At 42.1% G+C, this 18,913-nt stretch overlaps 1 protein-coding gene across 6 annotated transcripts in view; it reads right to left on the reverse strand.

The window, feature by feature from the left end:
* Positions 1–923: 923 nt before the first annotated feature.
* Pik3cg (phosphatidylinositol-4,5-bisphosphate 3-kinase catalytic subunit gamma) overlaps positions 924–18,913 on the reverse strand; it is a 35,281-nt gene continuing 17,291 nt past the window's right edge. For 3 of the 6 annotated variants that reach the window (NM_001146200.2, NM_020272.2, NM_001146201.2), the window contains exon 11: positions 924–4,383. In NM_001146200.2, the coding sequence (NP_001139672.1) occupies positions 4,105–4,383 (279 nt within the window). In that variant the 3' untranslated portion in view covers positions 924–4,104. Of the gene's footprint in view, positions 4,384–13,736; positions 14,594–18,913 lie in introns of those variants that run through there. The other 3 variants (NR_157094.1, XM_006515112.3, XM_030246758.1) reach the window with 3 other exon arrangements.

Consider the following 18,913-nt stretch of genomic DNA (forward strand, 5'->3'; position numbering starts at 1 on the left):
TGTGTGTGTGTGTGTGTGTGTGTGTGTGTGTGTGCATTCGGGTGCTGCCCCTCCCCAAAGAAAATCATTGACTTGAAACTCATTGCCAATACTACATTGGGGTTAGGGAGATGGTTTAGTCAGTAATGTGCTTGCCACACAAGCATGAACACTTGAGTTTGTATTCCCAGAAAGAAAAGCAGGGTGCAATAGTCTGCATGAATAACCCCAGCATCAGTTAAGAGGGTTGGAAAGGTTACAGCTACAGGAGGTCCTCTGCAGCTTGCTGGTCAACTATTTGAGCCAATTGGTGACCTACAGTTTCAGTGAGAGAGTCTGTCTTAAGAAAATTAATATGGAGTATAATAGAGGAAGGCACCCAGTGTTGACCACTGGCCTGTACATGCAGGTACACGTATGCATATGCACCAGAACATACATGTGCATATATCCACAGGAACCCATACACATGCACAAATATCACATACACGCACCAGTGCAGACACACACACACACACACACACACACACACACACACACACACACACACACGAGTAGGAACTGGGACTCAGTCCATCTTGTTGCGTCCTCAATTCCTCGGCACACTGTGCAGTTTCTCGTAGGCAATGAGCATTCAATAACGATTTCTTAAAATAAGTTTCAGTTTCAAAATGAGTTTCAGAAACATTTGGAAGTTTAAACATTAAAAGATACACAAGATGTCAAATTTCTTTTTTTTTTTCAATTTAAATTAACATTTGTAATTAAAATCCAGGAGACCGTCTTAGCTTCCAGTAGGGCTAGCCACGCTGTGCTTTAGAGTTCCCTGGCATCTGTCCTTAAATGAGCCTTTGAGAACATGTGAACAAGCACTAAGGCTAGAATCAAATGTGCTCAGAAGAATTATTCAGTTGGATAAAGATGGAAATAAGCCTACACAATCATTAAGAAATCCTAGCTCATTTTATTTTCTTCACGTTGTTAAACATAATTGCTGATGATTTCAGAAATGTTTTTTCTAATTTTTTTATTTAAGATTATATTCAATTGTCATTAATATAGGACTAACAGCTTCCAAATCATGCTATAGAATTCCCAAAATGACCCTTCATGACTTGCTGTTTTATCTATAGATTAGTATATCTCTCAGCCTGCATCAGAGCAGTGTCTGTTTGCATAGATGATGATCACCACTGAGATTCATAGCTAGTCCTGGTGCAGAGAGTAAGAGCCTGCAGAATACTCAGCCCTAAATGGAGCATCTATTACCTCCCCATCTCCTCCCAAGGCTCAGTGATCATTGGAAGAGGACCTGGAGAGACGGTGAGAGACAGAGGTGGTGAACGAATACGAGGAAGCAGGATCCTCTGGACATGGCAGGGCAGCTGCACATATGAACTCACAGCAGCTAGGACAAGCCCCAGGAAAGCTCAGGGCGCGTGCACCAAATCCCAGCATGGAGAGGGGAGGTGGATATGAAGTTCCACCCCTAGCCAAGAACTGTTGGCAATTGATAGCTGCGGAGAGAGGAAGTTTTCTTGAAGAGTGTTGCCATTGATGGACAAAAAGAAAAAAAAAGAGAGGACACAATTGGGTGGGCAGGGAAAGGGGGTGAATCTGGGAGATGTTGGGGAAGTGGGTGCATATGGTCAAAACTCTTTGTACACAATTCTCAAAGAACTAATAAAACCAAAACAACTTGTCTCCTGAAAAAGATGGACTTACTATACTTAATTTATTTGCAAGTCTAGAGCTTTTTTCTTTTTCTGGTTGATATATTTTATTCATAATGTCTTTCTGCATTTTTCAGAGCACCACCAAAACCAGTAGAGTCATATTGGACCAAGTCTACAACGGAAGCTTTGTGTCTTTTGTTGTCTTAAATACACACATAAGTTGCTTTAACCCGATCCATCTGACCTGTGATCTGTTTTCTTCACTCAGCACTGAAGGTAGAGATATTGGTATTTACCTGGAGACCCTAGGTCTAGATTATTTTCAAAGGTGTAGAAATCACTGGACAATATCACTCACAGGAATGGCAAGGTAGCATATGAAGGTGGCTTTTACTTATATGCAAGTCTATGGAGTTGAAATTGCATTCTTTGGGAAATGGAAGAATGAAACCCAGTCTACGGCGCCATGTAGTTCAGCCTTATGAAAAGACTGGCTCATTTAAAGAACTAATATGTATGCATGTGGTGTCGGAAGCTAAGTATAGATATACTCCGTAATTGTTTTATCATCAAGATCATCGTTTCAGCAATTCAAATGAAAGGCAGAGTCTGTGTATGGTTCTTTAGAAGCCTAAGCTTGCGTCCCATTTGTCCTGTTCTTAGATTAGCAGGAATCACACTCCAGAAATGCCATAAAATTACATTCATAGAGAGAAGCACAGTTTCAGCACAGGGCATGGCCTGTACAGGAGACAGCGTAGTTTTAGAACAGTTACTTCCCAGGGATGAGGAGATGTTTTTGTAGCTCGTTATGAGCCAGGGAAGGTCCAGTCCGCAAGGAGGCAGGGTTACCTATACCATCACGCACCAAATAAGCCTCCTTCCCCTGCATGTGTGTTAGATTCAGCCACAGTGCTTAGAAAACCATACCCAGGCTCATTCACACTAATGAAATTATAATCTGAAAGTGGGGTGACTTTAAAATGCAAGGCTATGTTGAAAGTGTCCCTGATGGTTCTTATTTGTAGCAGAATTAGGTGCTACTTGGCTTCTGGAGACACAAAGGGAATGTTGGGTTCCTTCTAATGGAAGTGTCTATTTTGACAATTTAAAAATCAGAAAGAATTATATCTGATTATATCTAAATATGGACATCTTTGACATCTTTCTTTCTATGGAATTAATGATAGCTAAAGATATTTGATTAAATAATTTACTGATTCCTCTCAAAGGTGGATCAACACTGATGACAAACAGCATAATATTTAAGAAATGAAAAAGTACTTCAAAGGAAATTGGTTCAATTGTCTTTATGAACTCTGGGATGCCTCAAAATTTAAAGTCCTTTAAACTGAAAAAATGAATACCTAATAAGTATTGTTATAAGCTTAGAATACATTTGATAGCAGGTATCTTCTATTAAAAAATAAAGAAAAACTTCTCAGATTTAAAATGTAAAATTAAAGCATTTAGAAACTAGTATTTTCTGGAACTCTTTTTTTTTTTAAAATAATATTCTTTTTAAAAATCCATGGAACGGCTCCACAAATACGTACCTATAACTCTCCTGAGCCTAGAGTAGACTTTCTTTTTCAAGTCATTTTGAGATGTCTTTGAAGAGTCCACAAGTCCAGGAAGAAGTACAGGAAGTGTTGCAGCATGGGTAAGGGGGAACAGAACAAGAGGGAAAGATGACATTTGTGGGCATCCAGGGGTCCAGCTAGCGACTTCCTGCTTTGTGCAGGAGAAGATGACACTGGCTGTAATAGGTTATTCGCTCTTGGTAAAAGGTGTCACCTCCACTTTTCACGTCCATAACCCTAGAGCCACAGCAGCTGGGGAGGGGCAAGGCTCAGGCTCAGAGCTTGTGTTCAGTGCCTGGGCATCTCAGTGGTATACTGTGGGAAACAAACTGCTGACAGTACTCTGGTATTCTATGAGCTAACTTGCATTCCTTGCTCTGTGGGCACTGAGGGGATGCTTAGAAACACCCTTTAAAGAATGCAGCAGAGCTTAGCAATGCTTGCACCTTTTTCTGCCAAGAGCTTAGAGAACACAAGGAGAGCCAAAATACATGGTGGACACACGAGAAAACAGGTATTGCCAGTTATTCTAACTAAAGGGCTTTCAGAGATACTCAATACGAGATCGTCAGGCATACTAAGCAAGGCTGCTCTAAGCTATTTAAACTGAGAATATTCTTCAACATCATGGAGACTGAGAGGAGGGAAAAGGAACAGAGAAGCCTCGCACTGAATATTAACCAAACCATCAGTAATGCCAACATTTTTTTCCCCCTCTGGTGAAGAGTTCAGCTGGGGAAAGAGCTGGATTTCTGAAGTACAGTGTTCAGAGAGTCTTATTGCGTTTTAAATCTTAACGCTGATGATTGACATGCTGATCTAAAAGCTCCAGAACACTACATTGCTTTGGGCCCTAGCACCACATATCAAGCGGAGTGCTTTTCTCCTTGTTTGATGCCAAGAACAAGATGTAGGAACCAGTTAAACTGCACAGTCCATCCTTTGTCTCTGCAGACTTCGATCTGATCAAGGAAATATTTCTTAGCGTCCTCCTCGCTTTTTCCCACGGTGAGGGCATCCCGGATATATTCAATGTCCTCTTTGCTTGTCAGCTGGGGCATTCCTGTCATCAGCATCATGGAGAACAAGATGATCAACAGGTTTGTGTGATGGCGAAGAGCTAGGTAAGCTCTAACACAGACATCCTGGACAAAGGAGAAGGACATGCCATTATCAGTGTGTTCTAGCTGGACTTTAAATGCTCTGGGTTGATTGTGCCTTTTGGCTGCGATCAAGGGCGGGTTCTGAAAACTTCAGGCTGTGCTGGAATTTACATGTTTCTGTTCATGCAAAGAACTCTTTGTGAACAAGGCAGGTCTCTGCTGCAGGTAAAAAGTGTGACAAGAACATAAACTATTTTTAGGATCTTGTCTACCCATCAGTGTGTTCCAGCCAGTGAGTGCAAGGAGAACCAGCTGACGCACAAATCTCATGCTATTGGTTGCTGTACCTTTCAGATTCAAGTTCCTTGCTAGGAGATCAAAGGTAGAAACAACTGTCCTATCTGAAGAGGGCTGAGACACTCACTTTTGAACACTATATTGGAATCAGTAAGCTTTATGTGAGTAAAAGTAATGTTTGCCAAGAGCTAATGAAATCCAAAGAAATGGGGGGACTTTAGCCATCTATCTATCTATCTATCTATCTATCTATCTATCTATCTATCTATCTATCTATCTTACAATTTATTGTATTTTAAGAAACAGGTGAATTTGCTTTTCACCATCTGATTTTCTAAACTCTTGAATGAGCTTAGGGATTTTAATTCAAATTCCAGCACTGAGCAAAAGAGAGTGCTTTAAAAACTGTGATGCTAGTTAGCCAAGCATTGGTGACTTTAAGTCTGTCATCTCAGCACTCTGGAGGTTGAGGCAGGAGGATCACTGCGAGTTCCGGGCAAGCTTAGGCTACAGAGTAAGTTCCAGATAAGCCTGGCCTACCGTGAGATCCTGCCTCAAGAAACTAAGAGAAAGAAGAACTAAACTAAAGCAAACAAAAGGAGAAAGGCAGACAGACTCGAAGGCTGTTGCCTCCATAACTGCCTTTGGCAGGCAACAAGTATTGCCTTCCTGTTAGGCAGCAGCCCATCTGTGTCATTGCATATTTTACAGCATAGGGAAAGGTAGAGGGTGCTCAGTCCCATAAAATCAGGACTCAACCTAAACATCAGGACCTGGAAGAGAACATGTACAGAAAACCAAGGCAGATGATTATAGATTAAATATTTCATATTAAGATACTGAAAAAAAAAGTAAAAGAAGGAAATGAACAAATAAACCAAAACCCTCCTACACCATACTAATAGGATCTATGCTCACACTTTAAGATTTTCTGACCATAACTATAGTCACAAAAAGCATCCATTTGTGATTTTTATAAACTATGAAAATGAATATGACATTAAAATGTAATAGTGTGAAGTACTGGATTTTATAAAAATAATTAAAAAATTTTAAATGCCAGAAAATTAAAAAAAAATAGAAAAAGAAATGAAGTATAAAGTCAGAAAAGTGGAGATAAAATGACTAGGATGTAAAAATGTTCATTTTCTTGGATCTCTGAGGGAAAGAAAATTCAAATATTATTATAATTAGCTTTTAGTAAATTATGTTTTGTGTATTTGTGTATGCATGTAGAGGCCAGATATCAGTGTCAAGACCTTGGGTGGCTTCCTCAGTCCCTTGCAGCCTTATTGCTTGAGACAGTCTCTCTTGGGTCCTGAGGCTCAGCAATTCATCTAGACCAGTTGGCCAGCAGACGCTAGAATCCATCCAACTCTTCCTCCTCAGCCCTGGGAAGTCATGGGCTTGTGCCACCATGATCATCTTTTATGTGGGTGCTAGGGGCTGAACTGCATCCTCAGTCTCCTGCAGCAAGTGCTTTCCAACTAAACCATCTATCCACTCATGCAAATGTTTTTATAAAAACAGATAGTAAGAAATGAAAAAATAATTTAAATAGTCGCCACCAGTTGGCAAGTATCATGAAAAACAAAAACAACAGCTGCTGTGAATATTGATAACAAGATGAATGCTATACCTAGAATAAACACATCACAAACTTGTGGAGAACCCACTGAAAGAAACTGTAGGATGGGGCTGGAGAGATGGCTCAGTGGTTAAGAGCACTGACTGCTGCTCTTCCAGCAAGTTCAATTCTCAGCAACTGCATGGTGGCTCACAATCATCTGCAATGGATCCGATTGAAGAGAATGACAGTGTACTCCGATATAGAAAATAAATAAATAAATAAATCTTAAAAATAAAAGAAACTGTAGAATTCTCTCGTGTTATATAAAGGAAAAATTGAATACACGAGATAACATAGCATGTTTCTCTGAAAGAAAACTCCTCTCAGGATATTTATTACGCTTGGGCTAATCTACAAGCGGTGATATTTCAGTAAATATCCTCACTAATTAAATTCAAGTATGAGTTTTAGTTCGTTCAGCTTAGTCAGGGTCTGAGAAGACATTTTTGGAGATCACAGTAATGAGACGCTGTGCTCGCTACAACAGATAGTAAAGCATTTTATGGGGCTGCAGAGATGGCTCAGTAGGTTAAGAACACTGTCCGCTCTTGAGAGGACCCGGATTCTGTTCCCAGCACCCACATGATGGCTCACAGCCATCCCTGTTTCTAATTCTAAGGGAGTAGAAACCCAACAACAAAACAAAACAAACAAAAAAACCCAAAATCATTTTTGAAGCTATTAAAAAAAAAGGTGAAATAGTACTTATTATTTAAAACAAAGGCAAGAGATTTTGTGGAACAGAGTAAAAAGTGTGAAGACACAACTGAGTGCCTAGCAATTATGGGATGTAACTAAGACAAGCTTGAAGATTAGTGGGGAAAAGGTCTATTCTTTGGTAAATGGGGTCTGGATAACCAATTCATTGTTCAGGGTAAATAAAATTAAAATTTCACTCCCTGAGACAAGACAAAAGAAATTCCATATGAAACAAAGGTTTGTACAGAAAGAGTCCAAATATTGAACTAATCAGGATGAGGAAGGTGCTTTACCAAGGTGGAAAAACATGGAGAAATTATAGAGATGTAAACACATACAATCAATTGTTAACAGGGACTCACAAAGAAAGCATTTATGCAATGTGACACATGACAGTCCTATCCTAAAGTACAGGCAAGGATATGCAAAAACTCACACTGAAAGACAGGAGAGCAGATGAAAAACCTTGAAGAATGTGAATTAGCAAGCCAACCAACAAACATGAAGTAAGGCAGAAACATTCCACAGGCAATGGAAAGGTTTTACTCTCTCAGTTTCTTACAGATAGAACCTGTTCACCTATAAGAAGTGATAGGAGGGCACAGCATGACTTTACGGACACGATAATATAGTTGCTGTTGTGATAGGGACTTAGCTGTGGAGGTCAAACGCCACATTGGTCAAACCTCAGAACTGTACACCTAAATTAGGTGAAAAGTTCTGGCTGAAATATGCTTCAAAGTTTGACGTTTAAAAGAATTTATATGACTGGGCAGTGGTGGCGCACGCCTTTAATCCCAGCACTTGGGAGGCAGAGGCAGGCAGATTTCTGAGTTCGAGGCCAGCCTGGTCTACAGAGTGAGTTCCATGACAGCCAGGGCTACACAGAGAAACCTTGTCTTGAAAAAAAATTCTCTATGCTTTCCCCCAGATACTTCTATGCTAGGAACTGAACTGTTAGCAATTTGGACACCTTTTCCATGAATTTACGTATAAAAGAAAGTTCTCAAGAACATCATGCAAGAAAGTGGCAACCTAGTGCCTGACAAATACAGAAATGGGTGCTCACAGCCATCCATTGGACTGAGCATAGGGTCCCCAATGAAGGAGCTAGAGAAAGGACCCAAGGAGCTGAAGGGGTTTGTGGCCCCATAGGAAGAACAACAATATGAACCAACCAGTACCCTCAGAGCTCCCAGGGACTAAACCACCAACCAAAGAGCACACATGGTGGAACTCATGGCTCTAGTTGCATATGTAGCAGAGGATGGCCTTGTCGGTCATCAATGGAAGGATAGACCCTTGCTCCTGTGAAGGTTCTATGCCCCAGTATAGGGGAATGCCAAGGCCAGGAAGAGCGAGTGGATGGGCTGGTGTGCAGGGGGAGCAGGGAGGGGATGAGGGGAGGGTGTTTTTTGGAGGGGGAAAGAGGAAAGGGGATAACATTTGAAATGTAAATAAAGAAAATATCCAATAAAAGTCCACTTAGTGCTGCCAGAAGAAGAAGAAGAAGAAGAAGAAGAAGAAGAAGAAGAAGAAGAAGAAGAAGAAGAAGGAGAAGAAGAAGAAGAAGAAGAAGAAGAAGAAGGCAACTTCAATGTCCTGTTATAAAAGATGGATAGGGAGGCTGAAGCACACTACCTCAACCATACTTCCTGAGTCTCTGAGCTAGTGGAGAATAAACAAGTGAAAGTGTGATATGAAGCAGGACTGAGAGGACATATGGCTATCCTCACATCTTTGTCAGTTAACACAAGATGACTTTGTATCTACTAGTCATTCTTTCCTTATTACTATGACAAGATGCCCACATCCTAAAGGAGAAAGGATTTGTTTCAGCTAATGGCTTCAGAGTGATAGTCTATCACTGTAAGTAAGAGAGCACAGCAGGAGCTTGAGGTGACTGCCTGGTCACACTGCGGCAGACAGGAATCTGAGAACTCAGCTTGGAACCAAAAACAGACATAACCTTCCAAGATATGTGTCCTCCAGCTGTACTGTGTGTCCTAAGGTTCTGCAACTTTACCCACACAGTGCTGTCAGCCCAGGACTGAGTATCAAGATGCATGTAGGTGTGGTCTCAAACCATAACACTGTAACATTTACATGTGGCACAGTGACCACAATGACAATAGAGGTCAGGCCTGCATCACACTGGACAGTGGAGGGTGGACATATTTACCCTAGCTTAATCAAATGACCCAGATCATTCTGATCCAACTAAGGCAATTTATATAAAATACAGGCACAGCAGGCTGCACAGCCTGAGTATGCCAGACATGTTAGTCCCTATCTTTCCTTCCTGAACTCAGAATCTCCTTTTTGCTCACTGTAGCAGAAGGGCTAACACAGTCCCCAAAGCATCTCAGGGATGTTTCAGCAGCAGCCCAGATTTTAACTGTTACCTGGTGGCAGCCCCAGTACATTAGTGCTCTTGCATTCCAAGTGACGCCTCTGATGCCCAGAAATCATTTTCTTTGCTTATCCAACGCCACCAAGGCATCTCGAGTTTCTTGGTAATTACAGAAGCTGAGTGCAGACTTCACCTCAGGCCACAGACTCATTAATTTGCCAACTCTTGTGCTTTTCACACAGACTTAGGGGGACGTCTTTTGATTTGGAACCAGAAGTACATTTTGATTTTTAATTATTTCCTATTCTTCTATACACTAGAGGCTCCAGGCAAATCTCCTGATGTGTGAGCCCACTGTGGGGGTCAATCTCTTTTTAATAGAAAAACTTCAAGGAGGTAAATTAAGTCCAGACAAAGTCACTGTTACCCTAATCCATAGGTGTTCATGAAATACTTTCAGTTGATGGTAAGTAAATCCAACAATCCCTGTGCCCAAAGAGATCCACAGTGGGAAAAGGACAGGGTCCTGTGTCTCTTGGAGGCCATCCCACCCATATGAGCTATCATCTTCTGGAGGTTGTTGAGGAGGGAACTCAGAACCTCGTGCATAGCCGGTGAGCATTGTATGAGTGAGCTGCATTCCCGGCTGCAAGACTGGGTTTTTGTTGGTTTTAGCTTGTTTGATGAGTGGTGACTTTCACATGCAGGCTCTTCTGTGAGAAAGGAGTGTCTTCCCTGAATTTAACTGCATGTTTCGTACTTGGCAGACAGAATGTCTAGATTCCAACTGACTCTAGAAACTTAAAACTTGAGGGCAGACATTACCATCCTCTGTTGAAGACAGAGTGGAACGGCAGCTAACAGCCGGCCTCACACCTAGTTGAATGAACTCAGATTTTGCCTTTCTTATTAACAATCAGAGAGGCCTTTTGGACCTCAGTGTTTTCATCTGTAGGGTGAGTACAATAGTATCGTCCATTTCCTGTGGCTGTGGTGAGATTTAAGTGCTGTGTAACTAGTTCCCTTTCATTACTAAATACTTCAAAGAATTGCATTATTGAGCACATTTCCCAATGCGAAATGCATCAGTTTCGTATGCAGACTGTCCACCAAATGATTCCACAGACAGTTCATTTAGCAGGTGAAGGGAGTGAGAGTGGGCGGCTACCTGTTTTTGCGACATGTATGGAAAGGGCTGTCTTCACACTGGCTCACGACGACGGACACACAGCATGCTGCACACTGGGCATCTACAGGTACTTCTTATCTTTTGGGGATCACGGTTGGGTACTGCTCCACCAACACAAGCCCCAGAAGTTTCATTTCTGTCCTTTATACTCAGTGACAAGGCTTGCGAGTGTGCCCTGGTCGCACTGCTTCAGCCCAGAGGTCCGTGGTTTGGAATGGCTAAAAGGATGTGGCTGGGGAGCTCAGGGAAAAACCCAGAACACAGAACTTACTGCCTGTTGAAAGTGACTTCTTTTTTTTCTTCCAGGGTCCAAACATTGCTCTTCTTAACTGCCTGTGAGAGGCTGTGTGTTATTGAGTGAAGAAAGTCTGACTGGGGGACTTGGTTTCATGTACTACTTACTGTCGAGAACATTCCACTACCAATGGTGGCATTAGCTGGCATACTCTCCATTAGTAGCTAATAAATAGGTTGAGCCTGTGTGGTACATCTGCTCCTAATTCCATTGCTGTCTAAATGCCTTAATTGTAGCATCTACGCCCTGAAAGAAAGAAATGTTTTTATAGGCTACCACCTCCGCACATCTTGGAAACAAAGGAATTCATTACCATTTCAGGGCTCAAACCTTGCCTTGATTTACATTCTAGTCACGGAACCAACTCATTTCATCTGTGCCACCAACTAATTCTTAACCACTGAAGAGCAGTTCTAGAGTGTTCAAGGTTCAAGGTCACATGGATACTTTTTCTAACAACTGAAACCCTCCAGTCTCCCTAGAGATGAACTGTGCATATTCAGTTAAGTAGAGAAATGACACTGGGACAATGAAACAGAAACTCCAGGGAGAGGTTCTGAGGCTGAGGGGTAGGAGAAAACTGTCAAATATTCATCACTGAAAAAAAAATAGCCTGTCTGTCTAAGAGACACAGTTGAGAAAATAATAGTCTAGTCCAAGGCATGCATTAAATATATTTTAAAATAAAAGTCAATGTATTGCCCCAGCCTACATTCTTAGTATTTATCTTAACAAACCAGAAAAGGTTGATTCATAGACTTAATGCAGGAAGAAACACTCTGTGGTATGTCTAAACACAGAGTGTCTGACCCTTCGCTACTTATTTATTGAGTTTAAATTAGTAGTTCCATATTTATGGACTTGAACATGAGTCACAAACTAGCTGTTTGCCAGGGAATGGGATATACCATTGTCTCTCAAATATTTAGATAAAAATTCATTAGGAATACAAAGGCTATAATTAATTTTTTTCAAAGTTTGTATTAAGAATGTGTACTCACTGATAAGTGGATATTAGCACAGAAACTTAGAATACCCAAGATATAAGATACAATTTGCAAAACACATGAAACTCAAGAAGAATGAAGACCAAAGTGTGAACACTTTGCCCCTTCTTAGAATTGGGAACAAAACACCCATGGAAGGAGTTACAGAGACAAAATTTGGAGCTGAGAAGAAAGGATGGACCATCTAGGGACTGCCATATCTGGGGATCCATCCCATAATCAGCTTCCAAACACTGACACCATTGCATACACTAGCAAGATTTTGCTGAAAGGACCCAGATATAGCTGTCTCTTGTGAGATTATGCTGGGGCCTGGCAAACACAGAAGTGGATGCTCACAGTCAGCTATTGGATGGATCACAGGGCCCCCAATGGAGGAGCTAGAGACAGTAATCTAGGAGCTAAAGGGATCAGCAACCCTATAGGTAGAACAACAATATGAACTAACCAGTACCCTCTGGAGCTCGTGTCTCTAGCTGCATATATATCAGAAGATGGCCTAGTTGGCCATCAGTGGAAAGAGAGGCCCATTGGTCGTGCAAACTTTATATGCCTCAGTACAGGGGAACGCCAGGGCCAAGAAGTCGGAGTGGAAGGGTGGAGGGTTGGGTCGGGGAGCGTGTGGGGGACTTTTGGGATAGCATTGGAAATGTAACTGAAATAAATACCTAAAAAAAAAAAAAAAAAAAAAAAGAAGTCACAACAGTAGTGAAAAAAAAAAAAAAAGAATGGTTTCTCTGTGTGTGTGTCTCTCTCTGTTTCTCTCTCTCCCTCCCCCTCATGTGTGTATGTGTGTGTGTATCTTTCAGCTTTGTACCAAAAAAATTTGAAGTGATGTATTTGGATATATAAAAGTAAAAATAATGTAACTTAAAGGTAGCTGATAAAAGGAAGGAAAATATTCACAATAGGCCAGAGATTAAAAAAAAAAAAACTACAGGTTTTTCATATTTACAAAGCACGATCTTCAACTACATTCCTAGCCAAAGGAACGGTCTAATCCATATTTTCATTCAACTTTGAGAAGTTAAAAACAAAACCAAACCTCATTTATGAGAAGCAGTGCTTTTATAGAAACTGAGACCAGTGGAAATTTCCCAAGAAGACTGTTATGGAGAGCACACTTGGAAGATAATGGAACACTTACCCCATAGTACTGTAAAGTAGACACAGCAATCCTTTAAAGGAAACCAAACATTAGAAGGATGCCTTTGTTGACATTCTGAGTAGTGCTTAAAATGACTGGGGCTCTACTATCTTGGGTGTTGAATAACATTTCATGCTGGTAGACTAACCCATAAATGACTTGATTGGTGTCCCAATGCCATGTCACCAGGCCTAGATTTGTATGAGTTCCAGATTAAATTTAACAGATAAACCAAGTCCCGAGAATCTGAAAACCCCATGAGAGTCTTCATCTGAGGGAAATACCTTAACATATTCAAACTCTTACTCTTTCCTATGTGTCTTCTTATAGGTAACATGGAGAGATGGAGACTACTCAATCTTCATGCTGCAATGGAGGAGGCTGAGCCTGGCCTTGTTAATTGGCCAGAGTGAAAAATCCCAAGACAGGTACACTTGTCATCTCCTACTTGACCTAATTAGTCATTAATTAGGGTAATTTGGCTTAACCAGTTGTGTTCCAAATGAGTTCTCTTTGCTCTGCTCCCTCCCTCCCTAGCCTGGGCTCTGTTTCGATTGAGGGACACTTCCCTTCCCAACTCCGATTCTAAGAGAAAAATCCACAGAGACCTGGCTTACTCCTAGACAGAGCAGTTGTACTTTGTGTTCCTAAACACTTATTGTGTGCACTTTGCCAACTGATGTACTTGCTCATGGCTTTCCCCCCCCCCCCCTGCTTAGATGCTCCTTCCTCTCCCTGCATCTATCAGCAAGATGAAATTGAATTCATCCCCAAAGGCTCCCTTCTAGGAACAGCCCTTTCTTATCTTCCAGGCAGGATTAATTATTCTCTCTGCAAACCACTTTCCATTCACTCGTCACACAAAGTATTCCTTGGCATGGCGTGGTGCCAGTCTGACTTACGAGGCTGCTGTGCCTCTGCTTTGGGTCACCTGTGCCCAGCATGATGTTCAACACACTGCCAATAACCTGCCCATGTGAGATGGCTGAAAGTTTTCTGTACAGAACACAAGTTAGATCTTGGGCAAGACTCACTGCTTTAAAATGACAAGGAATTGGAGAACAGTGACATTTGAAGGGGATTAAACTGGGAAGACCTGTTAGCCTCTTCAAGAACAACGCTGGAGTCTTTGTCCTATCCCAGTGGCGGTGTCCTGTCTCACATGTGCTGAACACTGTTTGATGATAACTACAGGATGGAGCCGGAGGCTGGGAAGTACAGTCAGCAGGTAACAGACATACACAGGCATGACCATCCCCCATAGACAGGAAAGGAAGCTCAAGTGGGAAGAACAGTAAGGTATCCACACAGAAGATTGTCAGATGGTAAGGTCTCCTTTATGCTGTGGCTGGGCTTAGAGAGGATAGCTGTGTCTCAGTGAAGCAAAGAAAGAGGAAGTCAGCATTCCACTCCTAGATGGAGGTTGAGGCAGGCGCTTCTGGTGGGGAGGATGGGGCAGAAGCAGTTAAAACAACCCAGGAGCCAGGGATTCGGCCTGACACTAGCAGACATGGACTTCAGTCAAGAACCTCCAGGTTCCTGGCCATCTTCTGAGTCAGGCCTCTGTCCTTGGACATGCACTTGGACCTGTAGGCTGAAGGCGTGCTGTACCTTGATATGAGGACAAGATAACAGCTGTAGGAAACAGAGCAGACTGGTAAGACTGGCAAGGTAGCTTCAACCGGTGTAGATCAAAGTAGCCGGTCCTGGACTTCCTAGGAAATGCTCCCTAACAGTGACATCTAGGGGCAAGTGGCTCTAGGGACACTCCTCAAATTGTCTCCTCTTTACAAATGAATGCCATTTGGTGCTCTAAATGATCAGCATTAGCTGACACATTTGCTCAGCACCCGAAGTGTGCCAAGACCGTCCTCCTTTACAAAGATCTGGCCTTGGGAGATCAAATTGCTCACGATCCATGAAATAAACTTGGATTGAACATGTCCTATAGGAATGCATCCCACATTCTGTTCTCTGGGCATAGATAGTTGCTTTGCTTCACACACACACACACACACACACACACACACACACACACACACACACACACACACATTCACGCAGGCACTATTCATTTCAGTAAAAAATTCTCCACAGGGGTGGGTGGGTATGGGGGACTTTTGGTATAGCATTGGAAATGTAAATGAGCTAAATACCTAATAAAAAATGGAAAAAAATTCTCCACAGAACATGGTAGGTAACACATGATATCCCCTATTTATATTACTAATAAAACACTAGATTTCCTCATAAGATTTGGTTGTCATTCCTTGCACGGGTAAGCTATTTGTGTGGTAAAGCTTTCTAGGTGGTTTGGTGTGGTGATGGTTATCAATGTGTGCCTGAGTCAATAGCTCATACACCCACAGAGTACAATGCATGGCAGGGAATCAGGCTCCTGGGGGGAGGGGCGGCAATTCAGTCTGATCAACTCCTCCTTTTGAAGGATTTGCCCTTTCACCCCCTGCCCTTTCACTAAGCAAACATCTTCCAAGTGTTTGCTGTATCACATGCAGCCCTGTTGACATTTGTAAAGGGAGAGGCATGCAGGACAAATAGCTATAAACATGATAGATGCAACGCAGGAGACCAGGTAGGCAGGAGGACCTGTGCCAGAAGTCGCTCTGTGCTATGACGTTTACATTGAGACCTAGAGGGCAGGGCAGGTCTTCTTAGTGGTAGGCCAGGCAATGGGACAGCATGGGGTGGTAGAAAACATGGAAGGCAACTACAAAACAGTGGAGCATGGGACTGCTATGGGTGAAGCTGCAGGAGCTGAGGTGCACAGCATGGGCCTTGCAGACCACTTGGACGCCCATCAAAGGGATGAATGTGCAGCACATAGAAGGCAGGAAGCCACCCTCAGTTCACCGTTTGCAGTTTACAGTAAGGAAGGACCCCACCTCCACCCTGTCCCACAAATGCACACATATGCACAGGATCTTAGGGTCTTAGTATTTAATCCGGATAGTCCAGGCTGACCTTAAAGCCATTCTTTGGCCCCAACCATTCACGTCTATTCTTATTTTAAGTTCTAAAGCGAATTCTGACTGACTTCGACTTTTGGAAACATAAATGTGAATCAGGAAGAAGCCTTGACAGCTGGCAGAGTTGTCTCTGGAAGGAGAGATAACAAGGCTTACGGATCTGACACTTAAAAGAAAGTTGCTTTTGGGTGGGCACAGTGGTAAATGACTTTAGTCCAGTACTTGGGAGGCAGAGGCTGGCTTGCTTCTGCAATATGAGGACAGTCTGCTCCATATAGGGAGACTTTGTTTCAAAAAGCAAAACAAATAAATCAAAAGGGTTTTTTTTTTCTTCTGCTGTTGTGGTTTTAATAAAAAAATTGCTGCTTAGGAAAAAAAATACAATTCTTATTAAAGAGATAGAAATCCAAATTTCATTTGGACTTGAATTAAATAAATTTGCATGTTACATATGTTTACAGCAAGTCACTGAAATTTGAAATATAGTGCTATTGAGACAGGATAGAAAGAAAGTAAATTACAGGACATAGGAACAAAGAGGGACTTCTCATCCGAGCATCTGATTGAAGCCTCTACATAGATGACAAGCAAGAAATGCAGCATGATTGACATCTGCTGCAAAGGTTGCTGGCTTGCTTTCATATGTAGAATTTTTATAGGAAAGCAAAGAGCTGGGTTGGAGACCCAGTGTACCATGTCGGAGCTAGCCTGGAGACCCAGTGTACCATGTCAGAGCTAGCCTGGAGACCCAGTGTACCATGTCAGAGCTAGCCTGGAGACCCAGTGTACCATGTCGGAGCTAGCTTCATTGCTGTCTCAACATCTTCTGGGAATCTTAAACAACACCGTTAAACCATGTTTCCAGTGAAGATGTCCTACCTTCCTGCATCCCATGATCTAGACTTTAACTTTATTGCCACACACAACCAGGAACCACCCTGTGATCTCAGATCATTTAGCAACCTTAGAACACAGCTACTTGAAGTATCACAGATTGTGTGTGTATGTGTGTGTGTGTGTTTGTGTGTGCAGCAGGAGAAAGAGAGAGAGAGAGAAGAAAAGAAAGAGAAAAGAAATGAAAGAAAAGGCAGATGATAATTTGTCCAAGTCTGGAGTTAAATGATGGAGCTCAGCTGCCCATTTTTGTCAAACCTTGGGAATTCTTCCTGTGGATAATTTCCTGCTTCAGTGGTTAGCTTTCTCTTGTGTGCGGAGGATGAATGGGCTTGGGGTGGGGGATGGGATAGTGTGAGAACAGGTAGAGGCGGGATTCAGTTCTCTCTTTAACTATAATAGGCTACTTGGCCATGTTTTCTATATTGCCCAAGATCTCATTTCAAAAAATGGATTCTTAAAATTTTCAATTTGGAAATTGTAAGAACATTTCCATTTCAAGTTGGGAGACTTGCCTGATGTCTAACGCAACGATAACAGAGTCTCTGCTGTGGTCTGAGATGAGCTACTCATTCTGTATTCTTCATTGCAATGATGCTGAGCAGCCGGCTCTTACCACTGCTATAGCCACAATGCTTTCTCTAGGTCTAGAGCAGTGGTTCTCAACCTTCCTGGTGACCCCCAGCAATAAAAGTCTTTTCATGGCTACGTCATAACTGTAATTTTTCTACTGTTATGAATTATAATGTAAATATCTGATATGCAGGATATCTGATATGTGACCCTTGATATGTGAAAGGGGGTCACAACCCACAGGTTGAGAGCCACTGGTTTAGAGTCATGGGGCTAATGGTCGTGGTTTGGAACCTTCAGAGCTGTGAGCTAAATAAAAGCTTTCTCTTTATAGTGCTAACTAGATCAATAGTATCTGGAAAAACCATAAGTAGGCCATGTTCCTTCTTTACAGATGAAGAAAGTAAGGTTCTAAAAGGCTAAGTGACTGCCATTGTGGACACAGCTGTTAGCATACTTAGATCTGTCGGCTACAAAGGCCACACCTTTGATCCCTGTGCTACTGGTTAGTATGTAGGTAATACTCAGAACACAGGTGTGTAAAGCACAACACAATTCACAGGAATGTGCTCTGGGCGGTGCATGCTGTATGGACATCATGTGACTGGAGGAGGTTTAATTGTTTAAGAAGCAAGCTTGATCGGAAAGGATAGAGAGATGTTACAGACTGTGAGAAAACCCCCACACGTGTTGCTCTGAGTTGATGTTGCTGGGTGGGGCAAGGATCCTCTCCTGGCTTCCTCATTATGAAGATCTTTTCATCACAAACGTTTTAAAACTGAAAACCATCGCAGAAGCAACAAAGAAAGCTAAAGGGGAAAACTGCTGGGATTTGGTGGTGTGACATGAACTCTGTGTGAGTCTGTAAGGACAAAGGGATGGACTTCTAGGAAATTTCACTCATTAGAAGAAGGAAGAGACCATGTATCTATAGGAAAGAAGAGACTCACGTCTAAGGTAGAATTCCATGCATTTATCTAACACATTCTGAGCTGTTGTCATGCCCTGTCTGAAGCTAGTCATATCAACCTCACTTTCAAGAGAGTAAAACTGAGCGCTTTCTCTTCTTTAAGTAGTAAAGTCCTTCTGCTCCCCCCATGAAATGTGTCCAGTTTTTGGAAACTGTCTGAAACCCAACTGAGTGTGTGCAAAAGAGCACATACCCAAACTCCTAAAACTGAGCCGAGAGTGTGAGTCATGCCATTACCAACAAGACAGCCAGCCAGTAGATCAAAGCACAAGTTACAAAACAACACGAGGAAGTAGCTCTTCCCCTATAGTTCAAGGCGCATGTCCTTTCCCAAGCTCATGCTGGATTTGAAGGAAAAGCCTTCTCCCTCAGATGTGGAGTGCAAATCAAACCACAGTGAAGGCACACTAAGGAAGGTGGCTGTGTTCAGACAAGGCAAGGCAAAGGTCACTCTTGGTTTCTGTTTTGTGACTCTGTTGTTATATATTCAGTATGCTTACAAATTTTCTGAATTGTATTCATTCACAGCTA

This window comes from Mus musculus, chromosome 12 (assembly GCF_000001635.26).
Source record: "Mus musculus strain C57BL/6J chromosome 12, GRCm38.p6 C57BL/6J".
Lineage (NCBI taxonomy): Eukaryota > Metazoa > Chordata > Mammalia > Rodentia > Muridae > Mus > Mus musculus.